The sequence below is a fragment of the Anguilla rostrata genome, chromosome 15, assembly GCF_018555375.3.
Source record: "Anguilla rostrata isolate EN2019 chromosome 15, ASM1855537v3, whole genome shotgun sequence".
NCBI lineage: Eukaryota > Metazoa > Chordata > Actinopteri > Anguilliformes > Anguillidae > Anguilla > Anguilla rostrata.
Window position 1 is genome coordinate 36,915,797 of NC_057947.1, and position 26,143 is coordinate 36,941,939.

Below are 26,143 nucleotides of genomic sequence, written 5' to 3' on the forward strand. Positions count from 1 at the left end.
ATTCTAATATAAAAATCAGAAAACTACGTAAGACTATGTATCTACTTTTGTAAAATATGTAAAAATTGTACATTTTGAATGTTTTCATTAAAATGGATGCAAAATTTGATTTATTCAACAACCAGAGTTAATCAAATGATACTGTTTCAGGACAATGATTGATGTCCAAGAAGTGAGAAAAATGTAGAAATTGAAAATGGACGTAGAACGCACACACACGCACGCACACACACACACAGGGATGTAACTCCAAGACATTTTTCAAGTAAAATCAGATGAAGCCCATTAGCTTGTAGCCGTGAACACAGCTGAGGTGATTGTGTGACTGGTGATAATAAATTCTACTAAGATATTGTTCTACTAAAATAAGATGACACCCTTAAACAGCCAAAATTGACCATTGTTGACCTAAACATCAATTTTTATGAAATTAGCCATAGTGATTGCTGACTGATTATGATAGGTTCACATTGCACTGATATGCACAGTTTGGTAGCAATTGATCCCTGTAACCCCTGGATCTTGTAACCCAGGAACATTGATTATTTTGTCAAGTTTTTTCATATATTTTTACATTTTGATTTGCTTCATCTTCTTCTCCTTTTTTAGTCACAGACACACTTCTTTAATTTTGGAATTATTTTTGTATTTTTATACATGGATTGTTTAGCATGTTAATTGGTTATTGGCTGAACATTATAATGGTGAAATGTTGAATTTGTTTGTATATTATGTGGTTTTCAATAAATAAATAAATAAATGAATAAATAAATACTCTAAGCCCAAATCAGACGTGAAGTGTTTTATCAATTTCAACCCTTGCTTCATGTCATTACCCGATGCATGCTGGGACGCCTCCTCCTCCTCCAGGCTCCAGGCTGCCGGCGCATGCGCAATGAAAAGCTCCATCTTTCTATCCCAGTAAGCCCAGAGAGCCAGCAGAAGCAGTTGATGGGGAAGCTTTTTATTTTTATTTTTAAAGGGACAGAACCTCATTTAACCACTGTAAATCTTCCGTTCTGACATCCTTAGCCTTTTGGTATTTCAGCCAGGACAGAAAAACGGAGATAATGTTTCTTAAGTTATTATGTTAAGGAGAAGAATCCGGAAAGCCCATCTTTTCCCTGTTTCTTGCTCCTTCTTAGAAACAACCCTCTGCTCTCCTCTCCCTGTGTCTCTGCTTTGGCCCTGGTTTGAGGCATATCAGGAAAGGGACCTCAGTTCAAATAGAATAAAACTTCGTTATTTTTGGCCCCTTGCGTCGTGATTGTATTCTCTGTTGCAAAGGAAGACTGTAAAAGGTAGGTGAGCATTAATAGTTTGCTTTATTATCTATTATATTGACTTTTTTATTTTTCACTCCTGCTTGTCTTGGGAAGCTAGCTGGTTTCTCAAAAGGCATACTCATCTGCTCCAGTGTCGGGTTAGCTAGCTAGCTTTGCAACGCAGGAGCAACAAAATGGTTTATCCAACATTTGTTAGCTAGCTATGCTAACTGTCAATGTATGGACGGTTATGGACAAATATCGCCTAGCACTAGCTAGACTTACGTTGGATAACTAGCTATGTGTAGACGTATATAACGTTAGCTATCTAGCTAATGAACGTATGCTAGCTAGACTAACTGGATAGCTAATGAGATTGCTAGCTAGATTAATAACCTTACCTAGCTAGTAAATTTGCTTTATACGAGTCTGCTAGGACTACAGGCACTTGACATTTGGCTTACAAGCTAGCTACCGTTATTGTACGTTAATGTACGCTAGTCAGCTAACGTAAGCTAGTTGAAAGTTGATTGAAGATTATTAAGCATTTCCGTGTTTTATCTACTTCATAGTATACACAATGAAGCCACTTTGTCAGTCATTAAGCTAATATTTTTGTCAAATCATTTGCTAATTCGCTTTAGTGTTGCCATGCAAATATAATTTAGTTTTAACGTTAGCTAGGTAATGTTGCGTAGGACGGTCCATTTCACATGGGTGCGTATCTGACCGGCCTCCAGGACATAACGTTAAACAACTGTTTCGCTGTTTGTCTTTCTTCCTCTGAGTCTTTGAGAAACGCCAGTGGTTGTAGCTGTTACTGGATTAATGTAAAACGGAGACTACCCATACATTTCTAGAATGGAAATAGCTTTTGCATTCTTAGTTTTTACCCTCTTTCGGAGGTCTGAACAAAAATCAAGTGCTTGATAATGTTGCCTGAACATGGTAATGTGACAGTTTTGTCTTGGCATTAGTTTACAGGTGTCTTGTTTCCTTTCATGTGGCCTTCGGTTTGACAGAAAGTGTAGTCTTCTGTGATTCTATTATGTTTACTCTGACAATGAATTTCCATACATGGTCTTCATCACGACTGAGCAATGGACCAGTGGTCCACACATGGCCGGTGATAAGGAGTTCTGTGACCCAAAAAAAACAACAAAAACGTCATGCAAATTCAGGTATTGACTGTCGTAGGGTAGGCCTTAATGTACTAAAAATTGTGTTTGTTGAGGTTACTTGTATGAAGTGGATAAGGACTGCCTGTTTCTCGTGTTATAGCCTAGTTCTTGTTTTCAGTATATTTTCATGTATTCTCAGATGTCATTGTATTCTTCAGACTGCTGTCTGGGTTGTTTTTACCATTGTTTTTTTCATTGGCTCGCAGAATGATATATTTTGAAGAAATGAAAGGGCTGCGTTATCAATTTGTAGTTTCAGTGCCCCTGTTGCATGCAGTCCTTTAGTCATCCATTATGTTTATTTGTAAGAGAGTGTTAACACGTCCATGGCAGTGTTTTACAAGTGCCGCAGCAGACATAATGTGAGCACATCGCTGGAATTTAATTGGTGTGATAACTGCGTGGTTAGATATTCACATGATTAGCTGTTGCTGTAATGGTCACCCAACATCTACTTGCATGTTCTGTTTCACTAATAAACTCATTGGCACCATAGAAGTCATTTATATAATATAATATATTTCTCCAGTGTTTTAAAACTGGGATAGAAAAAAGTGGCTAATTGTGAAATATCATATTTCTGTCCTGAAGGAGTTTTGGCACCATGGTTTTTTTCACACTTGCCTGGTTGGGCCACTTGGTAAGAAATTTACTTGCTGAATATTGTCCAGTTTACTAGACGAGGAAAAGTCTTAAACATTGTGCTTTCAAGAATTTAGAGCTCTGTGTTTTTTTTTCTCATTTTTTTTGTTGCACCAAAAAAATGGACTTCTAAGGATTGTTTGTACCGTTTATTCAATTCTATTAACAGGTTATTAAATTTTGCTGTCCAGGCCCTGATGAATGGAAACTGTGTTGTGTTTGAAAACCCTCAGCAGCTTCAGGCAGTACCTGCAGCATCCCCTCCACTATACTCCCTTTCTCTCTCTCTCTCCTCTCCTCCACTATACTCCCTTTCTCTCTCTCCTCTCCTCCTCTACACTCCATTTCTCTGTCTCTCTCCTCTCCTCCACTATACTCCCTTTCTCTCTCCTCTCCTCCTCTACACTCCCTTTCTTTCTGTCTCCTCTCCTCCACACACCCTTTCTCTCTGTCTCCTCTCCTCCACTACTCTCCCTTTCTCTCCATCTTCTCTTCTCCACTACACACCCTTTCTCTCTGTCTCCTCTCCTCCACTACACTCCCTTTCTCTCCATCTCCTCTCCTCCACTACACTCCCTTGCTCTCTGTCTCCTCTCCTCCACTACACTCCCTTTCTCTCTCTCCTCTTCTCTACTACACACCCTTTCTCTCTGTCTCCTCTCCTCCACTACACACCCTTTCTCTCCATCTCCTCCACTACACATCCTTTCTCTCATCTCCTCTTCTCCACTACACACGCTTTCTCTCCATCTCCTCCACTACACTCCCTTTCTCTCCGTCTCCTCTCCTCCACTGTACACCCTTTCTCTCTGTCTCCTCCTCCACTACACACCCTTTCTCTCTGTCTCATCTCCTCCACTGTACACCCTTTCTCTCTGTCTCCTCTCCTCCACTACACACCCTTTCTCTCTGTCTCCTCTCCTCCACTACACACCCTTTCTCTCTGTCTCCTCTTCTCCACTACACACCCTTTCTCTCTCTCCTCTCCTCCACTACACTCCCTTTCTCTCCATCTCCTCTCCTCCACTACACACCCTTTCTCTCTGTCTCCTCTCCTCCACTACACTCCCTTTCTCTCTGTCTCCTCTCCTCCACTACACACCCTTTCTCTCTGTCTCCTCTCCTCCACTACACACCCTTTCTCTCTGTCTCCTCTCCTCCACTACACTCCCTTTCTCTCTGTCTCCTCTCCTCCACTACACACCCTTTCTCTCTGTCTCCTCTCCTCCACTACACACGCTTTCTCTCCGTCTCATCTCCTCCACTACACACCCTTTCTCTCCGTCTCCTCTTCTCCACTACACACCCTTTCTCTCTCTCCTCTCCTCCACTACACTCCCTTTCTCTCCATCTCCTCTCCTCCACTACACACCCTTTCTCTCTGTCTCCTCTCCTTCACTACACACCCTTTCTCTCTGTCTCCTGTCCTCCACTACACACCCTTTCTGTCTGTCTCCCCTCCCTCACTCCCAGCTGGGCCTGCAGCCTCTCTCTCAGCACCCTCACTAGCTGCTTTTCCCTAAGCACACTCATTTTATTTGCGACACGTTAACCTACCTGCAGAGCCGTTTCTAGCCATCAAACCTCACATTGGCTGGGTGAGGACATCTACCTTTGAGGAAACAATGCAAAGCAAGGGCCAAATTTTACCAATTTAGAAAAACCTAAAACAGTTTGTTACCTGGCACAGATATGGGCGCAGGACTGCTCTCCAAATGGTGTTCGCGCTCACACACTGGTTTGCAGCTGCCCGCTGCCCAGCTCCACTAGCCCCTGAGTACGAGCTGCTAGAGGGGGTCGGGCAGCTTGCGCTGAGAAATGAGAGTTGGCTGTTTGACATTTGAAAGAAAAAAGAAGGAATGCAAAATATAGCGTGTTGCTTACAGAAATAAACAACTAATGCAGACTCAGTGTTCTGAACAAAACTAGGGGAGTTTTTCTCCTGATGAATGATGCTCATGATAGTCGTTGATTATTGAATCTTGGAGACACTAAAACACTGATGTGAATTGGACCAATAATTATTGAGGAAAGGATAAAGCAACTCGTGGCAAATTGTTTTGTTAAACATTTAGGTTGTGGTACTTTTATGGTGGTACGTTTAGTTGAAACGCAGGACCAGAGTGAAACGTAAGACTGGGAATCAGTGTTTTGTTTGGCATCGTACTCGCCAGTCTTAGCATGGCAAACAAGCGAGAAGTGTTGTAATTCTACCTAGCGCTAGTTAGCTATCTGACTTAATTGAATGCTAGCTGATTGGCACTAGTGGTAAAACCAGGGAGGGAACAGATAATGGTAGTTGATAGTTATCTGATGCATTTACCAAGCAAGGTAGTTGCAACATTCAGCATTCAGCAATTCAAAGCATTATATGCATTTAGTTTATCAAATGGTAAATGGACTGCATTTATATAGCGCTTTTATCCAAAGCGCTTTACAATTGATGCCTCTCATTCGCCAGAGCAGTTAGGGGTTAGGTGTCTTGCTCAAGGACACGTCGACACGCCCAGGGCGGGGTTTGAACCGGCAACCCTCCGACTGCCAGACAATCGGTCTTACCTCCTGAGCTATGTCGCCCCAAATAACAAACCATTTGAAGCTCAGCATCCAGACAGCTGTCCAAATCAAAATAAGGCCTCACGCAAGGTCACAAAGTCATTGGCAATCCCACAGATCTGTTGCGCTGTAGCTAACTAGTATTAGAAAACTTCACTAGCAAGCAGCGGTATCAGAGGAGTAAAATTAAAATGATACTGTTTGACCTGTGGAGTCCAGCGTGTTATAACGGTGTCATTTTCAGTTGTTGCTTTGTGTAGAGTGTGTGCGAATGGAGCCGTCAGAGAGGGCTTCAGTGCAGGCAGTGCTGTGGCCAGCCATCGGTCAGCTCAGTCCTGCAGAGAGGGCTTCAGTGCAGGCAGTGCTGTGGCCAGCCATCGGTCAGCTCAGTCCTGCAGAGAGGGCTTCAGTGCCGGCAGTGCTGTGGGCAGCCGTCGGCCAGCCCCTGTGTATGCTGCTCCTGGGGGCCCCTGTGTATGCTGCTCCTGGGGGCCCCTGTGTATGGTGCTCCCGGGGACCCCTGTGTATGCTGCTCCTGGGGCCCCCCTGTGTCTGCTGGTCCTGGGGCCCCCCGTGTATGCTGCTCCCGGGGGCCCCTGTTTATGCTGCTCCTGGGGGCCCCTGTCTCTGCTGGTCCTGGGGCCCCTCTGTGTATGCTGCTCCTGGGGGCCCCTGTGTCTGCTGCTCCTGGGGGCCCCTGTGTCTGCTGCTCCTGGGGGCCCCTGTGTATGCTGCTCCCGGGGGCCCCTGTGTATGCTGCTCCTGGGGCCCCCCTGTGTCTGCTGGTCCTGGGGCCCCCTTGTGTATGCTGCTCCTGGGGGCCCCTGTGTCTGCTGGTCCTGGGGCCCCCCTGTGTGTGCTGGTCCTGGGGCCCCCCTGTGTATGCTGCTCCTGGGGGCCCCTGTGTCTGCTGCTCCTGGGGGCCCCCCTGTGTCTGCTGGTCCTGGGGAACCCCCTATGTATGCTGGTCATGTGTATGACAATGACAGTGGTGAACAGTTGGTGGACATGGCCTTATGTTCTTTGGATACGCAAGATGCTTCATCCCTCTTTAATACATGTGAACATACAACAGTTACATGCTGCTTACACAATCATTTTTAAGGCAAAATAGATTGATTATGAAGAAACTTTGTGTGGTAGAGGGATTGACTCGCTTTTGAGGACATTGTAAAAATGTGATGTCAATTAAAAGATGTGCTATTTGTATTTCATGAGGAGGTTTTGGCGATGTCGGGGGGGGGGGGGGGTGGGGTTGGGGTTGGTGGGACAAAATTCCTTTCAAGAAAAGAAAGTAGGCTACATTGCTCTGCTGGTAATTCAGAATTAAAATTTGAGTCTGTTGTTTACCGGTAGTGACACACAACCTTGTATGTTTCTGTGATCATTTTTATGACCACCATGGCAGATGTTTTGCCCTCCACATAGAGGAGGCTGTAGACAGTGGGCAGTAGGGCGGACTGGGACTCTGCTGGCCCTGCCGTTTTGATTGAGCTGATAGAAAGTCAGGGTGAGAATGCAGTTAATTCCGGTGGAAGTTTGGTTGATTCTCTTGCATGTGTGGCCCTCAGGGGTCTCCCATGCTTCCTATCAGGTGATGCAGTGATGCGGTGAGTCAGCACAGGGGCCCCAGGTCAGCCTGTGACATGCGGCAATCCTCTGACAGTCAGAGCCAGCTCCTATAGTCTTACCCACAGCTGGTCCCCGCTCATCACACACCAGCACACTCTGCTCTGTGCACACCAGCACACTCTGCTCTGTGCACACCAGCACACTCTGCTCTGTGCACACCAGCACACTCTGCTCTGTGCACACCAGCACACTCAGCTCTGTGCACACCAGCACACTCTGCTCTGTGCACACCAGCACACTCTGCTCTGTGCACACCAGCTCACCAGCACACTCTGCTCTGTGCACACCAGCTCACCAGCACACTCTGCTCTGTGCACACCAGCACACTCTGCTCTGTGCACACCAGCACACTCTGCTCTGTGCACACCAGCTCACCAGCACACTCTGCTCTGTGCACACCAGCACACTCTGCTCTGTGCACACCAGCACACTCTGCTCTGTGCACACCAGCTCACCAGCACACTCTGCTCTGTGCACACCAGCACACTCTGCTCTGTGCACACCAGCTCACCAGCACACTGTGCTATGTGCACACCAGCTCACCAGCACACTGTGCTATGTGCACACCAGCTCACCAGCACACTCTGCTCTGTGCACACCAGCACACTCTGCTCTGTGCACACCAGCTCACCAGCACACTGTGCTCTGTGCACACCAGCTCACCAGCACACTGTGCTCTGTGCACACCAGCACACTCTGCTCTGTGCACACCAGCTCACCAGCACACTGTGCTATGTGCACACCAGCACACTCTGCTATGTGCACACCAGCTCACCAGCACACTCTGCTCTGTGCACACCAGCTCACCAGCACACTCTGCTCTGTGCACACCAGCTTACCAGCACACTCTGCTCTGTGCACACCAGCACACTCTGCTCTGTGCACACCAGCTCACCAGCACACTCTGCTCTGTGCACACCAGCTCACCAGCACACTCTGCTCTGTGCACACCAGCTCACCAGCACACTCTGCTCTGTGCACACCAGCACACTCTGCTCTGTGCACACCAGCACACCAGCACACTCTGCTCTGTGCACACCTCTCGGCCCGCTCATCATCTGCATCATCATCAAATGCATGTGTGGGACTAGTGCTGCTATAGTAACTAGAGTTAACTCTAGTGTGTCCAAATCCTTCATTTTGCTTTCGTGGCAAGCTTCATATACAAAGCCTGAAAGTGAATTTTGGAACTTTGCAGATTTTTTTTGTCTATGATAAGTCTTCAGATAAGTTTCTCAAATTAGAAAATGTGAGGGATGGCTTCATTGTCCTTGTCTTTTAAGTAGTCTGTGGGAATTCAGCTGGCTGCTTTTAAACTCTGCATTGTGGTTTCAGGAGAGAAGGGGGTTTTAAAGACTTTTCAGACATCTTTTCTTAAGTCCCTGGCTTGGCAACTTTTACCTGCATGGACTACTAATGTGCCTGCTATTGTTTCTTGGCTGAATTAACCTAGCATGATCCAGCAATCTAATTAGACACCGCAATGTGTTTTAGGGTTAGAATACAAGAGTTTTAGGCCTGGGACTATACGTATATTAGTTATTTTTAACCAACTGAGAGAAGGCAGTTCTACAAATCCAAAGTGGATAAGCGTTGTGCTGCCAAATAAAACTTCACATTCCCAACTGATGTGGACAGTAAGGCTCAGTACTTATACTAAATGTGGAAATGGTGGGGTTAGACCAAGTCTCAATTAACCTAAGTGTAAAATTTTTGGAAAAAAAGTTATATGTTCAGTTATCCCATCTGAAATGTTGATAAGTAGGCTAACTGGTTCCTCATCTGCATTAAAATCTTGCATCACACATAGGGTTGCCTGTAAAATGTGAGCTGTTCTGAATCACCAGACGCAGTCTCCCCCAGTCCATTACACAATTCCCTCGCTGTGCAGTCTCCCCCAGTCCATTACACAGTTCCCTCGCTGTGCAGTCTCCCCCAGTCCATTACACAATTCCCTCGCTGTGCAGTATTCCCCCAGTCCATTACACAATTCCCTCACTGTGCAGTACTCCCCCAGTCCATTACACAATTCCCTCACTGTGCAGTACTCCCCCAGTCCATTACATAATTCCCTCGCTGTGCGGTCTCCCCCAGTCCATTACACAATTCCCTCGCTGTGCAGTATTCCCCCAGTCCATTACACAGTTCCCTCGCTGTGCAGTCTCCCCCAGTCCATTACACAGCGAGGGAACAGCGATAACAGACTCCAAATGCAATCAAAAGCCCAGAATCTAGACTCGATACACACCTGACTAATCAAAAACATCCATGAAGCCATTTGTTCCAAACATTATGGCACCCTGAAATGGGGGCTATGTATAAAAAGTGCTATAATTTTAACATGGTGAAACTAAAATCTGTGAAAATATCTTCCAGTAAAAGCTGAGAATCTGCATGTTAATCACATGCGAATCAGTTCATTACAAATCTAACAATGTGATGTTTGTCCCAAACATTATGGAACTAATTGTATCTTTTGTCCTTGGCATGCTGTGGTCAGTGGTCCTAACACCTTCTGATGTTTGGGAGCCAGGGGACATTTGGGTGTCAGAAACGTGTCTGAAAAGACTGATAGCATTTTCATTCACACTTAGCAGGTCTGGTGGGACTAGGGTCTCTACCTGTACCTTGACAACCCTCCCCGTCATGCAGCATGGTCATTCACTGCATATAACCCTGCCCAATGTGCCTGGAAGATCTTTGGCAACAACATCTTTAACCTTTTCCCCTCCTTCTGGCATCCCCCCCCCCCAATCTTAGCCTCCTTGCTTACTATCATGCTAAGTTTGCCTACTTTCAACATATAGCCTACACACATTTGACTTGTCTAAAACCTTCGGATATTCCTTCAGCGGCTATTGGCATCCTCAGAAAACCCAAGACTTTCTTAGTCGTTAAGTCCCTAATCTTCCACAGCACAGCAGATTTCAGCCTGCCATCCTCTCCCAGTCTCCTTGGTACTGCTGTCAGCTCTGTTTTGGTTTTCTTATTCCTTCTCTTCGGCGTTCCCGGTGATTGGGGATGGTGCGGCACGCTGAACTGCGCAATCCCCAACCACGTTACATTTCCAGTAAGCGTGATGGGGAATATTTCTGTAGCCAGGATCCTGGCTGCTGTGACTTCAGTTACCACAAGCAAGGTTTGTTATCCTCCATTAGTCCTGTCAAGTCCATCTGGACGTGTGTGTACAGGTCCATGGGCCTTGGCGCGTGTTCCAGGTGTATCCCCTTTCTGGGTTGATTATTTGTCCAACGCTGCTTTTCTGTGCTTTCATGTCTGATCCCATAAAGCAGCCAGATCCGTGCCCCCCCCCTTCCCCCACCATCAGGCTTAATCTTCAGTGCCTTTGCTGTCCTCTACAGCCCCTTTACTTAGTCACTTTTGGATCTCTCTGTCCAGATCGCCACATTAGGCCATTTTGATGTCTTCTTCAGTTGCCCCTTTGTCCATGACTCATTGTGCAGCTGCCACACATGGCTGCATGGCGGCCATTTAAGCTGCTTCCTCTCCTCATGCATTCCCTTGTAATGCGGTAGTCTCTTGCTGTGTGGCTACATTAATTACTGCTGCTTTGTCAGGCAGGCGTGTGGCATTTCGAAGGTTCCTGACCCCGTCCCCACTGATGTGACCGGGCCTCAGCGATCCCTTACAGGGCCAAATTCAGGTGTCACCCTGTAAGTGCGGTCTGTTAAAATGTTAGAAGTCCCATCCTGTGCCAGGTATAGGGCCTTTGTGTGTGCCTTTAACACTAGCTGTGCTCCTCTTAGAAGGTTTTTGCTGGTCTGTGTGATTCACCACCCCCAGACTTTCTCCATGGTGTTAGTAGCTTGACCCATCCACAGAAAGTGTCAGGTCTGGGTGATCCATGTAGTCTTCTCTCAGCTGCTCTGTGTCTTAGCGTGGCCTTCCCTCCTCCATCGGGAATGCAGCTGGATTTGTTGCTCCATCCTCTTGGCCACTGCCATCTCTATGCCTCAACAAGCGCGTTTCCCATCAGGATCATCTTGTTTCTGAAGCTGTTTTGTGCATCGTGTCCTTTTTCAGTCAAACAATTCATAAAATGTTTTTAACACATTATTTCCTGGAGCCTTTCCTGGCTTTTCATTCACAGGAGCCATGTTTTCTAGCCTGCTTAAATATGTAATGACCTGTAGCTGTGATTGACTCCTGATTTTCGCTCACCTCACCCACAAACCTAAGGCTTGGGGAAGGCAAAGCAGTACGGCAGCACTGTATATAGAAAAACCCTGCTGTTCTGATTTGTCCTTTTCAAGAGTAAGATTGCTAAACTCTCAGCTACACCCAGAACCTCTCATAATGTACACAACCACAACAGTCTACAACCTATGTGTGAACTAAATAATATGTCCCCTTTAATAATTTAGTGGTGTGATCGATGTTGATGATTACCCTCTGCGTACCCACAACATTCTCCCCCACTCCCAGGACTGAGTGGGTGCAGCTTGCAGACATTAAATGCTGCATTTGGGGTATAGTGACACCCCACCAGTCCTGTGTTATCCGCTTGTTTCTGAGTGCAGTGTACCCTCCCATCCAGAGCCGTACGTGAAGCTGTTGTGTTGTATCTCCGACTTGCTCTTTGAGGTGTGTGGATGCCTCCTCCTCTTCTGGGCCCAACTCTACCAGCTCACTTCTCAGTTTGCCTCCTTTTAGCATCCGTTTTACAGGGTCAGTAGTCTGACACGTAGGATCTGCAGTAATTAGTAAGGCCCATTTCGGGTCTTCGACCTGTCTGGGTGTCATGCTGAGGGAGCAGTTTGAGGGCCTGTGCCCCGTCAGGCCTCACCCATGGACCCCAATCGTTTGTCCCAACTAGGTCACTTCTGACTGTCCAAGCTGTGCTTTCTGAGAACCATCTTGAAGTCCCTGTTTCTTAGTGCTGATAGTAACTCACATTTTGTCTTTAAATGTTGTCACTTGGTAGAACTTATTATTATTATTATTATTATTGTTATTATTCATAATAATAATTTCTTTTTAAATAATTATTTAATATAGGGCTAATTCACAATTTAAATTTGTTTAAATTTCCATTCCCCATCTAAGCTAGCTCAGAATCCAGGTTCTGCATGAGAAGCAGAAAAGGTTAGGAGTAGGCTGTCATGTGGGTTACTGAGGTTACTGTTGGGAGAAGTGAGTTGGGAGAAGTGCTGGAAACAGCTTCAGCTGAGCTGGTCAGTCCGAAGCTGCTGCTCATCTGCAGACTGCTGCTCTCTTGCCTGGTCAGTCCGAAGCTGCTGCTCATCTGCAGACTGCTGCTCTCTTGCCTGGGCAGTCCGAAGCTGCTGCTCATCTGCAGACTGCTGCTCTCTTGCCTGGTCAGTCCGAAGCTGCTGCTCATCTGCAGACTGCTGCTCTCTTGCCTGGTCAGTCCGAAGCTGCTGCTCATCTGCAGACTGCTGCTTCTTGCCTGGTCAGTCCGAAGCTGCTGCCATCTGCAGACTGCTGCTCTCTTGTCTGGGCAGTCGAAGCTGCTGCTCATCTGCAGACTGCTGCTCTCTTGCCTGGTCAGTCTGAAGCTGCTGCTCATCTGCAGACTGCTGCTCTCTTGCCTGTCAGTCAGCTCTGTCATCTGAGACTGCTGCTCTCTTGCTGTCAGTCACTGCTGCTCATCTGCCTGTTCCTGGTCTTTTCAGTGCTCTTTTATGAAGAGCATCCCTAGTCTGCTTTCTGTTTCCTTCCAGCACACTGGTTCAGTAGAAGCCAGGACGAGTTAGGAGGTTATCTTGGATTTCCTCTATTTTTGGTGGTTTTGCCTTTTCTCAATTTCTAGCAGCATAACTGAATTCTGAAAGTTAAATTAATCAAAAAGACGGAATGATGCTGATTTTTCTTTAGTGGGACTTGTGGGTAAGGTTGCCAGATGCCCCAGTTCCACTTTAGCTCTAAAGGACATCTGCACAGTTTTGCCATTGCAGATTTCACAACCATTTATGAAGAGTTAAGCTTTCGGTTAAAAACCTTTATCAGAGCTCTGATGAGTTTTTTTTGTTTTTTTTTGACCGAAAACATAGCACTTTAATAAATGCTTGGCCAAAAAGTGTAGATGTTCTTTTTGTGTTTATTGTTTTGCCTTGAGCACTTTTTCTGAACTTTTCTGAGTGTGCCGTACTTCTCTTTATTTATAATATTTCACATTTATGAAATTTTGCCTTTGGTTTATCATGTTAAATTTGTGGCGTACTCTCATGTAAATTAACACTTTAAGTTCCCTTAGTGGAGCATGATATGGATCCAATTAAAATAGCTCTCACTTGCTGATTTGTGTTCATGTGATGCAGTGCATGCACTTTTCCGTGTACCCAGTTGAGATTTGTAAGCAACAAGGCACCAGGGCTTATTCCCAGCTGTTTAACACACACAAACACACACACACGCTCACACTCACGCATGCTCACACACGCACACGCACACGCACACGCACGCTCACACACACACATGCACACATGCACGCACGCTCACGCACGCACGCACACACACTCACGCTCACATACATGCACGCACACACACTCACACACATGCACACACCCTCACACAGGCCTCAGCATTAGTCATCAGTGATAGGAAATGCTCTGAGCATATGATTCACACTCTGTGTGAATATCCAGCATGTAACACAATATCGGTACCGCTCTCTCTGTCGCTCTCTCTCTCTCTCTCTCTCTTGCTCTCGCTCTCTGTCTCTCTCGCTCTCGCTCTTGCTCTCTCTCTGTCTCCCTCTCTCTTGTGCACGCAGACGCATTATAGATTGGTTGTCTTACGGACAACAAAGAAAAAAGCTTTCCAACCAGAAGTCACATGACCACCGCAGAGACCATTATGCAGGATGGTGTGTGTCAGTGTCAGTGCAGGATGGTGTGTGTCAGTGTCAGTGCAGGATGGTGTGTGTGTGTGTCAGTGCAGGATGATGTGTGTGTGTCAGTGCAGGATGGCGTGTGTGTCAGTGCAGGATGGCGTGTGTGTCAGTGTCGGTGCAGGATGATGTGTGTGTGTCAGTGCAGGATGGCGTGTGTGTCGGTGCAGGATGGCGTGTGTGTCAGTGCAGGGTTATGTGTGTGTCAGTGTCGGTGCAGGATGGCGTGTGTGTCAGTGTCGGTGCAGGATGATGTGTGTGTGTCAGTGCAGGATGGCGTGTGTGTCGGTGCAGGATGGCGTGTGTGTCAGTGCAGGGTTATGTGTGTGTCAGTGTCGGTGCAGGATGATGTGTGTGTCGGTGTCGGTGCAGGATGATGTGTGTGTCGGTGTCAGTGCAGGATGAGATGTGTGTTGGTCAGTGCGGATGAGTTGTGTGTGTCGGTCGGCGCATGGATGATGTGTGTGGTCGGTGTCGGTGCAGGATGATGTGTGTGTCGGTGTCCGTGCAGGATATGTGTGTCGGTGTCCGGTCGCAGGATGGTGTGTGTCAGTGCAGGGTTATGTGTGTGCAGTGTCAGTGCAGGATGATGTGTGTGTGTGTCAGTGCAGGGTTATGTGTGTGTCAGTGTCAGTGCAGGATGGTGTGTGTGTCAGTGCAGGGTTATGTGTGTGTCAGTGTCAGTGCAGGATGGTGTGTGTCAGTGTCAGTGCAGGGTTATGTGTGTGTCAGTGTCAGTGCAGGATGATGTGTGTGTGTGTCAGTGCAGGATGATGTGTGTGTGTCAGTGTCGGTGCAGGATGATGTGTGTGTCGGTGTCGGTGCAGGATGATGTGTGTGTCGGTGTCGGTGCAGGATGGTGTGTGTGTCAGTGCAGGGTTATGTGTGTGTCAGTGTCAGTGCAGGATGATGTGTGTGTGTGTCAGTGCAGGATGATGTGTGTGTGTGTCAGTGCAGGATGATGTGTGTGTGTGTCAGTGCAGGATGGCGTGTGTGTCAGTGCAGGATGGTGTGTGTGTGTGTCAGTGCAGGATGATGTGTGTGTGTGTCAGTGCAGGATGGCGTGTGTGTCAGTGCAGGATGGTGTGTGTGTGTGTCAGTGCAGGATGGTGTGTGTGTGTGTCAGTGCAGGATGATGTGTGTGTGTGTCAGTGCAGGATGATGTGTGTGTGTCAGTGCAGAATGGCGTGTGTGTCAGTGCAGGATGGCGTGTGTGTCGGTGTCAGTGCAGGATGATGTGTGTGTGTCAGTGCAGGATGGCGTGTGTGTCTGTGTCAGTGCAGGATGGCGTGTGTGTCAGTGTAGGATGGTGTGTGTGTCAGTGCAGGGTTATGTGTGTGTCAGTGTCAGTTAGACGGCAGTGTAGTATAATGGGTAAGGAGCTGGTCTTGTAACCTAAAGGTCACAGGTTCGATTCCCAGGTGGGACATGGCTGTTGTGCCCAAGATACTAAACCTGCATTGCTTCAGTATATATCCAGCTGTATAAATGGATGCAAAATGCTATGTAAAAAAAAAAGTAGTGTAAATCGCTCTGCATAATATGTAATGGATCTTGGATGCCTGTAATGTAATGTAATGGATTATGTGCGTGTCAGTGTAAAAATGTTTTTTTTTTTGTTTTTTGTTTTTTAATTCTCCAGGTACAAAATCATGAGAAGCACACAAAGCGTCAAGAGGATGTCTCTCCTGTGAATTTCAAACTGAAACAGCCAGAAGCATGAGAAGCTGTTTGAGCAGCTGTGTGGGTTAGGGTTCGGGTTTAGCCCTCGGAAGGCCTGGCCCAGCGTGTCTGTAGAGATGCTCGCTCTGCAGGCTGGTCTTCAGCAGCTAGGCCTCCTGGACGGTCTCTCTTCCCTGTAGGATAAACCTGCTGTTTGCCCCCGAGCCCCGCCCCACAAACAATGAGCTTGCGGTCCTGAACACGGCTGACCGGGAGCCTCCTCATCTATGTACCGCCGCCTCTGACCCCCCCTGCCCCCCCCCCACCAATGACCCAGAGAATGACTAAGTGCCCCATCCCACTTTAAAAGGACAGCGATGAAGGATCACTGAGACCCCGTTCCACACTGAGCTCCGTGCCACCCCTCCCCCATCCCCTCCCCCATCCCCCCATCCCCGCCCCCCCCTCCCCATCCCAATCCCCCCACCCCGGCTGATGCGTGCAGGTGTCTGGTTCTGACTGAGTCTCCAGTGCACGGTTAGCCCTTTTGCTCTGCCATGGTGATCCACAGTTGGAGGGCAGCGATGGCCTTGTGATTCCCACCCGAGGTGTCGTGCGCACAACCTGAACCATGAATGGAGGAAAAGAGTGCGGGGGAGGGCCGGGGGGGGGGCCGGGGGAAGGGCCCCCCCCGGCTGCCCAGGTGCCTGTCGGCTGGAAGCGCAGGCTGGACCATAGTGGCGTGGTCTATGTCAGGTACTCATTTAGTGTTTTTAATGTCTTGCGTCTTCATGCTTCTTTTACTACCTAGGACTACCTAGGTACCGCACAGAACACAAAAACTCCACTAGCAATGTTTAGTCCGATTGAAACAGCACCGGTCACCTACAGACATCTTATTCGCTGATTATTGCACATAGTCCAGAGTATCTTTGATTATGTTTCACAGGTTTAGATGGAGAGGAGATTTGATGAATCGCATGGCTTGAGTGAAGGCAGCAGGCTGAATACGCTATCTGTGCAGGTCGCTCAAAGGGCACGATTCTGCAGCACCATAGCAAAATGCTGGGTTCAAGCAGAAACCGGCCATTTACAGTTTACCTCAGTACAGTGTTCTACTTATGAGAGACATGGATGTCTCACCATGAAATACACCCAGATCCTTTCCATTTGAGATTAATTGAGCTCTTTTCGTGACTCACCAAAAGCTGACATCATCTGTGTGTATGTGTGTGTGTGGCTGCTTGTCATATTTTGGGCTAGGGTTTAGTTGCAGTGAAGGCAAATCTTAATGCTTCATCATACAATGATATTCTAGATGAGTCTGTGCTTCCCCAGCAGTTTGGGAATGGTACGTTCCTGTTTCAGCATGACAATGCCCCCGGGCACACAGGGAGGTCCATATAGAAGTGGTTTTGTTGAGAATGGTGTGGAAGAACTTGACTGGCCTGCACAGAGCCCTGACCTCAACCACATCCAACACCTTTGGGATAAATTTAAAAGCCAACTTCAAGCCTGGCCTAATCACCCAATCAGTGCCCAACCTCACTAATACTCTTCTGGCTAAATGGAAGCAAATCTCTGCAGCAATACTCCAACATCTAGTATAAAGCTTTCCCAGAAGAGTGGAGGTTGTTATAGCAGCTTTGCAATCAAAGATTTGCAATCAAAGATTTCACATGTGGTTAAAGTGGAGTACATACCCCCCCCCCCCCAATTTCAGGGCATCATGATGTTTGGGACAAATGATTTCACAGGTGTTTCTGATTAGTCAGGTGTGTTCAGTTGTTTCCTTAGAGCTTAATGCTAGAGAGAGCTTTCAGTATCTAGTTTTGATTCTAGCCTTTTGATTACCTTTGGAGGCTGTTATTGGCATTTGTCAGCATAAGAACCAGAGCTGTGCCAGTGAACGTGCACATTTATCAACTTTTATTCAAGGGTTTAGAAAATTAAGATAACATAATGATGAAAAAAGTATTGTAATACCCATCCACCATCGATTCAGAAGCAGACATTAGCACCCCAAAATGGCTTCTGTCAGCCGCTGCTTCTTTTCACACCACAGGGAAGCAGGCTTTGCTCAGAGTGCATGCACAGCTGGTATGGGTGTACCACAGCCTCCCCATTGACCAGAGGAGTTTGCTGGTGCACCGAGAGACACCAAAAGTCCCTGCAGTGGAAGTCGTCCCTTACGCCACACCTAGCAGGTGGCCAGCCAGGCTACACTGCCGTCGTGTGTTGCCGTTATGCCTTTTTTAATTATGAAGATGATCCTCATCAGCCACCGTTCTCTTTTGCGCTTCACTCCTGTAGTCCCAGTGGCTCTCTGCTCTCCTGCCTGGAACAGGTGAAGGCCTACCTGCTGACAGATGGGACCTGCAAGTGTGGCCTAGAATGCCCCCTCCTCCTCCACAAGGTGAGTCAGGACCTTCCAAACGCTCAAACTATCCATTACGTGTACCTGCTTATCCTGGGCAGGGTCGCGGGGGGGGCTGGAGCCTATCCCAGCATGCATTGAGCAAGACGGCTCAAACCTAACGATGTTTATTCTGATCTCTGCTGTAATTTCTTCAGTAAGCAAGTCGGGTCAAGACTGAATGCTTTCTTCTAGAATACACTTAAATTTGAGAGCTTTCTGCTATTCTGTAGTTTTAAAAATGCAGCTCCCCACCCTACTAAGCAGCCATTTCTTGTGTAGTATGTGCTCATGAAGTCTTAAATATTTTCTGTGTTTTGTATGATCGCAGAAGTCAGTAGTCCCTTGCATTAATATGTAAAGTCAAAAAGAATAAGCGTTATAATGCAAATGTGTGAGAGGCAGGAGCGACCAGCCAGCTGCAGTCAGACTGAGCGGAACGGTGTCCCTGCAGGTGTTTAACTTCAATCCCAGGGCTGTGCTCAAGCAGAGGACTGCGGAGGACGTAAAGGCTGACGAAGACGTCACGAAGCTCTGCAACCACAAGAGAAAGATCATCGCTGTGGCCACCCTGCACAAGAGTATGGAACCACCACAACCTTCTCTAGTTCTCACCTGTCCAGGGGGTCACACAAGTATGTATGGGGTGGGTGGAGACACAGGTGGAGTAGGGGGTTTAGAAAATTGGGTTATTTTACCTGTATATTTGTTATTTTCTCAGCACCGTTAATGTTTGACATGCAATACCATGTTTTCCCTTTTAGAGATGAATACAATTATCTCTAATAAATGTGAGTATATTTATAATTATAATAATATACTCACTTATATACTCAATTATAATAGATTGAGATCAACTAAGTGCTCGAATTATAGATTTGGTGTGTTTTTACAATACTGTGTGTGCACACGATATGTCCTAGAAAAACATCCTGCCACTAGGGGCCACTAGGGGCTGCTGGCGGGCTCTTTCAGTTACACTGTGCCGCTGTGGTGCGTGGATGAGCTCCGTGGTCTTGGGGGATCGAACCCCGGACCGTGCCACTGCTGAATGTGGCCCGTAAATGTGACCAGAACCAGAACTCTAGTATGCAGCTAGGCAGCTCATTCTGACATGCACACAGCATTGTGGGTAAAGTGTGCTTCAGTAGCAGCTAGGTGGCTCATTCTGACATGCGCACAGCATTGTGGGTAAAGTGTGTTTCAGTAGCAGCTAGGCGGCTCATTCTGACATGCGCACAGCATTGTGGGTAAAGTGTGCTTCAGTAGCAGCTAGGCGGCTCATTCTGACATGCGCACAGCATTGTGGGTGAAGTGTGTTTCAGTAGCAGATAGGCTGCTCATTCTGACATGCGCACAGCATTGTGGGTAAAGTGTGCTTCAGTAGCAGATAGGCTGCTCATTCTGACGTGCGCACAGCATTGTGGGTAAAGTGTGCTTCAGTAGCAGATAGGCTGCTCATTCTGACGTGCACACAGCATTGTGGGTAAAGTGTGCTTCAGTAGCAGATAGGCTGCTCATTCTGACATGCACACAGCATTGTGGGTAAAGTGTGCTAATTGTGGCTCCTGTGCTGCTTTCCAGGTGCAGCACCGATGGCCCCCTCGCGTTCTGCAACTCCCCGAGCAATAAAGAGCAAAGAGCGGGAGGGGCTGTCCCACCCCCCGGGGGGGCTGCCCCGCCCCGCGCCCTCAGACTGTAAGAACCCTTTCCGCGCGCTGGGCAGCCAGCGACAGGGTGCGTCTGAGCTGAGCCTGGCCCAGCAGCAGGAGCTGTACGGCGGGTACGCCCGCACGAGGCTGGGGGGGGCGGAGCATGGACAGAAGTCCCCGTATCGCATGCTCAGCCCCGCCTCCTATGGGGACGGATCACCGTCTCCACGGGCCGACCCCCTGGGCAGCCCTGATCCCTTCACCCGGGGCAACCCCGGTTTCCATGGTACCAGCAGCCCCAGCCCTATCCATGGCAGCGGGCGCATGCCCCTGTCGCCGCCTGGCGTGCTTCCCCGCGCCGCGCCCTCCTGTGCCCTGGCCGGGAGGACGTCCGTGCCCCTCTCCCCCCCCATCGCCACCCAGAGCCCCGTCATGAAGAACCCCGCGTGCAGCTTCCCCCCCAGCGTGGACATGCCCCGGTCCGTGTTCCACCACAAGGCCCCGATCCCGCCCGCCCCAGGGCCCCACCCCCACCCCCAGCCCCCGCCCCCTGCCTGCACCCTCCAGAAGAAGCAGCTGTCCTGTGAGAAGGACCCGCTGGGCATCCTGGACCCCATCCCCAGCCGGCCGGGCAGCCGCAGTGCTGTGGCGCTCACCCCCGGCCCGCCTACCTTCCAGCCCACCGTCCACTCTCAGGTACCAGTGATGAATGTAGTCATCCCCCCCGCCATCGTGCCCCTGCCCAGCAACCTGCCCCTGCCCACGGTCAAGCCGGGGCCTGTGGGGCACGGGGGGCACGGGGGCCACATGCAGCGGCTCCAGCACGCAGCCACTGCGTCCGTCTCCCCCTCCCCCGTCACCCCCCCCGCGCACCTGGCCGGCTCGGGCGTGGCGAGGGTGGAGGCGTCGCCCCAACGCTCCCGCTCCTCCTCCACCTCCTCCGACCACGGAAGCTTCGCCATGCCCCCCTGCGGCAGCGTGAAGGTCCCGCCCCGGTCTCCCCGGTCCTCCGTGGGGTCCCCGCACCCCTCCCTGCCTTCCAGCCCCTCCGCCAAACCCGACCCGCTCCAGCAGTACAAGGATGTCCCCAGCCAGCTGCTGGTGGGGATGAGCAGCTCCATGTTCCCGCCCAGCTCCACAGGGAATGGGCCCCAGAAGGGCCCCTCGGGGCTGCTGGGAATGCCGCTCAACCACATCCTGAACCGCCAAAACGCCGCCTCCTTCCCAGCAAGCAGCTTACTGTCAGCAGCGGCCAAAGCACAGCTAGCCAATCAAAACAAACTGACCTGCGGCGGTGGTGGAAATGGGGGTAAGGGCAGCAAACCCAGGCTGGCGGGCAGCTGTGGGGGCGTGGCAGATGGGCACAGCACTTTAAACCCCCCCGCGTGTCCTGCCAACGCGGGCGCGCCGCTGTCCGGGAGCGAGGGCCAGAGCGGCCGGGCGGCTCTGCGGGACAAGCTGATGGCCCAGCAGCGCAACCCCCTCCGCCTGCGCAAGCAGCTCAACGGTGGGGGGGGCGGCGGGGTCTTCATGCTCCAGGCCCACGTGAGCGGTCCCCGGCACCCTGACCCTGGGGAGCGGCTGAGGACGGGGGCCCGGACGGGGAGCCTCCCCCCCAGCGCCTCCATGGCCCAGCTCCTGCAGTCCATGAGCAACCAGAGCGCCCCCCACCCCACCCCGCTGCAGTTTGGGGAGGGGGCCCTGCACAGTGGGGGCCACGACTCCTGCCGTCTGTTCTCAGAGACGGCAAACCAGATGCAGGTCACTCCCAGGGGGAGCTGCAGACCCCTGGGACACCCCCCACTGGACCCCCCCAACCCCCACCCCCACGGGCTCACTCTCCACCCCCAGGACCCGCAGGGCTGCCGCTACATCCTGGGACGGGCCCACATGGGGTCCCCCCTGCCCCACTGTGGTGATGGGGGCTTGTCTCACACTGTCCTGGGACAGGCCCACATGGGGTCCCCCCTGCCCCACTGTGGTGATGGGGGCTTGTCTCACACTGTCCTGGGACAGGCCCACATGGGGTCCCCCCTGCCCCACTGTGGTGATGGGGGCTCGTCTCACACTGTCCTGGGACAGGCCCACATGGGGTCCCCCCTGTCCCGCTGTGGTGATGGGGGCTCGTCTCACACTGTCCTGGAGTCAGGTGAGCTGCTGCTCTTTTCCACACAGGTGGTTCACTGATGATAATTATTGACTGGGATAATGCTATGACTGTGAACCTTTAATATGACTCTGAACAGTAACCTTTAATATGACTCTGAACAGTAAACCTTAATATGACTCTGAACAGTAACCTTTAATATGACTCTGAACAGTAACCTTTAATATGACTCTGAACAGTAACCTTTAATATGACTCTGAACAGTAAACCTTAATATGACTCTGAACAGTAACCTTTAATATGACTCTGAACAGTAAACTTTAATATGACTCTGAACAGTAAACCTTAATATGACTCTGAACAGTAACCTTTAATATGACTCTGAACAGTAAACTTTAATATGACTCTGAACAGTAACCTTTAATATGACTCTGAACAGTAAACTTTAATATGACTCTGAACAGTAACCTTTAATATGACTCTGAACAGCATCCACACGCAAAAGCCCTATTGGTTTTTACAACATAGTAACTCTTCAGCTCATTCTTGTTTGATAACTCTTTTATCCAGTAGAGGGCAGTATAAGCTTTCCATTGGTGTATGGCTTGTTTCATTTGATGACTGAGAGCCTCCTGGAAATGGCAAGAATGGTTTCTTCGTGGCATTGTGCAGTCAGCTGTAACATTGTGCAGTAATATACAAGTGCTTGTATACCATAATGTGTCACAATATTTTTGCATTTTTTTCTTCATCATAAAAGGAACATTTATATGCTTTTTAATGGACAAAAATAATTTATTCATTTTTGGAGAGGTTTCTTAGACCCCTATACTGATGAAAAGAATAGTCATTCCCACTTGAAAATGCTGCAAAAGTGAGTCAAAACAGTTACTTGTCGTGAAAGATACGATTATGTTATGATTTACAGCAGAATGTAGTCATTTTGGATAGATTTCACATAAAAGAAAATAAATAAACATGCCCCTGATCATGCCCCCACCCCCTCCACAGGCGAGGCCCTCAACTGCAGTGTGAACAACCCCAAACTGCGGACCCTGCAGGCTCACAACAGCGGCCCCATGTTCCAGCAAGTGGGCCAAGCTCAGCTGGGCCAGGGGTTCCAGGACCCCCGCGCCTTCCCCGAAAACCCCTTTCCTGACAGCTCCTCTTCCAGCCCCATGGCTTGCCTTTTCCAAAATTTCCAGGTGAGTCTGTCAAGTGGCAAAAACCTGGTCTATGCTCGAGAGATTTAGCGATTTAGCCCTGATTTAGTCCTTTGCATGCTGGAAGCCAGCCATGACTTACCTTGTGTAGTGTGCCATGCACTATGAACTGTCCTAATCACTGCCGTGAGTGCCTCTGAGCCATATGAGCATATTGAACATGTGTGGATATCTCCAGAATTTTGGGTCAGAAGTGACTTGCTTGGTATGACAGAGTAGGGACACAAGGAGTTATTCCAGCTTGGGTGTTGCAATGTCTGTTGAGGATCGAGAAGATAACGGCCCAACTTCAGATTTTTCGCTACAAGTTAACGTTTTTTAAAGTTTTATTACATTTTTTTTAAAGAAGCGTACAAAAATATTTTTAATTGAGGTTTTTTTCTGATTGTGTGCAGGTGAATGTGCCTGAGAGTATTTCAAACCCCAGCAAGCAGACGAGCGCTCAGCCCAGGGGAAGCTTGCGTCCCGACACGGTGGCAATGGCGGCCCTACCTCAGCTGCAGGAGAGCCTGCCGGAATTACAGCCCCAGGGCCTGGGCCCGCCCGCTGGGCCCCACGGGCTCCAGGGCCTCCCGGGGGGCGGGGGCCAATCGGTGGACTCCATCTACAGGGCCGTGGTGGACGCCGCCAGTAAGGGCACGCCTGTGGTGATCACCACAGCGATGAGTGGCAGCACGCAGGCCAGCCCTGTCCCGGCCCTCAGCGCTATGAGTGCCTTCACCGCCTCCATCGGCGAGGCTGTGAGCCTCCCCCACGCCATCCACGGGGCTGACCCCCCGCAGCGGCCCCACCCCCAGGCAGCCCCGCCCCGCAACAACTCGGAGCAGGGCAAGTGCACCCCTGAGGGGGGGGAGGCCCACAAATTCTTCAGGTCCCCCAGTCGTGGAACCCTAACCCCCCGGAGGCAGTGGGATGAGGGGGGGCCGGGGCCGGGGGCTGGGGTGGATGGTCATGCATCCTGGCGGGGGGAGGAGTTCCTGGAGTGTTCCACCCAAGTCCAGAGCAGCCCACACACCGAGAGGGCCAACACCCTGGCCCCCACCGGCTCCCCCCCCGATCACAAGCACCTGCCCCTGGCACTCCGGCCTGGTGACAAGGCCTTCCTGGAGGAGGGCTTCCACTTCAACAGCTGCAGACGGGCCTCACTCAACTTCAAGGAGCGGCTGGAGCAGACCGTCGAGCACTGCGCCCACATGAACGGGGGGGGTCCACTCCTGAGCAGGGGCTATGGAGACATCCTGGGCCCCCCCAGGCAGGACCTGATGGCAGAGGACCAGTCCCCAGGCTCCTCCACCAGCCTGGAGGGCCCCCTGCTGAAAGACTACATGCACTACAACGGGCACTACAACGGCTGCGCACCCAGCCCCTCTGACACCAAGAGCCTGAGCAGCGAGGAGGACCTGCGCCAGCCGGACTCGCCTTCCTCCAGCGAGCTGCTGCACTACCGCCCCCGCACCTTCAGCATGGGCGAGCTGGTCTGGGGCCAGCTCAAAGCCTTCCCCCCCTGGCCCGTTAAACTGATCAACCAGGACCAGGTGCACAACCCCGGTATGCAGAACAGTGCGCAGGACAAGGTGAGTCCTGCTTCTTCCTCAGCGATACCCTGTGCCCTCAGAACATTCCCAAATGACCTTGCTTGTGGACATGGCTTTTCACAAGTATGTACGGTACAGTCTGTCAGTATTTGAACATTGACACAATTTTTGTTGTTTTGGCTCTTCTTCAGCACATTGAATTTAAAATGAAACAAGAAATAAAAGTTCAGACTTTCTCCCACTGAGGTGCTATAATGTTGCATATATGGCCATTTTCAGTGGCATTAACTCTTCATTCAAACGTGACTTCTGTGCAAACCCATGTTACCCATCGTCTTTCTTCTTTTCCCAACGTGCACACAGCCGCAAGCATCTGTATCCACTCAAAAGAAAAAATCTTTTAGTTGAGAAGAAAAACTTCCGCTGTGTTTGAGCTTCTGCTACTTTGTTTTAGTAATATTTAGAGTCATTCTGTCTCTTGGAAAACAAACTTCCTAGGGTTACCTTTCAGTATTATTTTGCTGCTCCCTTGGAAAGTAAATCGCTGATTTTCAATGGACTGAACACACAGTTACAGAAGAAGAGGTGTATGGTACTTGCACTATTTAATTGTCACTCGTTCCTTTTTAACAAGAGAAGCTATGTACTGTATAAGAATGAGCTTGAAAATGAGTGTTTGTTTACGATGCAACAGTTTCATACCCTGTGCAGTTGGCTATTCAGTCAGTAACTCTAAGGCTTCTATTTACAAGGTTCTCCTGTGTAGCTGTTTGGACATCAGCTTGACAGTTTTTTTCACTAACTGCAGATTGTCAAATGCTTTCTCCCCCCACCTTCTTGTTTAAGCAAATAAAGCAACAGTGTAAATTAGTCAACTATGAAGTGTGAAATGTGGATGCTGCTGTGGTCTGAGTCATCGGCAAGCTCATTCTGCACCGTCTCTCTTGATCAAACTGTACCTCGGGTCATTGATCCTCTCAGCCCAGTGCAGTGGGATAGTGTGAGTATCTGATGATGAAATGGGCAGAATTCTGGGTAATGTACTTTGGTTTTCACACCTTTGTACAGGTTGAGCCGGGGAGGCTGAAAACACTAACAGAAGACCTGGAGGCACTCAACAGAGCTACCAAGAGGAATAGAAAGTAAGTCCTGATCATGTCTGATTAGGATTCCTGGTTTGAGATTCATATGCTTGTTGAATGATTCACCTTGGAAGAGGTCTGCCCGTGCTCTGCTATGCTTGTTTTCTTCCCTTTCATGTGACATACACATATCTGAAGCATGCTGTTGTTTTGAAGGAAGAAAAACATTTTCAAAATATAGCTGCAAGCAGCAATGCGGGGCCCTACGAACATGTCCAATCCGGGTAAATACAAGGCGGAGGAGAAAAGAGTCCAA

The 26,143-nt window shown here is 49.4% G+C and overlaps 2 protein-coding genes across 6 annotated transcripts in view; both read left to right on the forward strand.

Moving 5' to 3' along the window:
• The first annotated feature begins 900 nt into the window (after positions 1-900).
• The window catches only part of LOC135240495 (methyl-CpG-binding domain protein 5-like), a 35,050-nt gene continuing 9,807 nt past the window's right edge, over positions 901-26,143 (forward strand). Inside the window, exons 1-9 of one of the 5 annotated variants that reach the window (XM_064310013.1) lie at positions 1,313-2,446; positions 3,038-3,086; positions 15,793-16,568; positions 18,126-18,228; positions 18,683-18,863; positions 19,813-22,029; positions 22,999-23,192; positions 23,606-24,784; positions 25,814-25,887. In XM_064310013.1, coding sequence (XP_064166083.1) covers positions 16,444-16,568; positions 18,126-18,228; positions 18,683-18,863; positions 19,813-22,029; positions 22,999-23,192; positions 23,606-24,784; positions 25,814-25,887 — 4,073 coding nt within the window. In that variant the 5' untranslated portion in view covers positions 1,313-2,446; positions 3,038-3,086; positions 15,793-16,443. The other 4 variants (XM_064310012.1, XM_064310016.1, XM_064310015.1 and 1 more) reach the window with 4 other exon arrangements.
• Positions 3,100-5,765, forward strand: LOC135240496 (putative proline-rich protein 21). The gene is made up of 2 exons (XM_064310017.1): positions 3,100-5,480; positions 5,700-5,765. Exon 1 carries the CDS (start codon positions 3,290-3,292, stop codon positions 4,595-4,597), a length of 1,308 nt encoding a protein of 435 aa, XP_064166087.1. The 5' UTR covers positions 3,100-3,289; the 3' UTR covers positions 4,598-5,480; positions 5,700-5,765.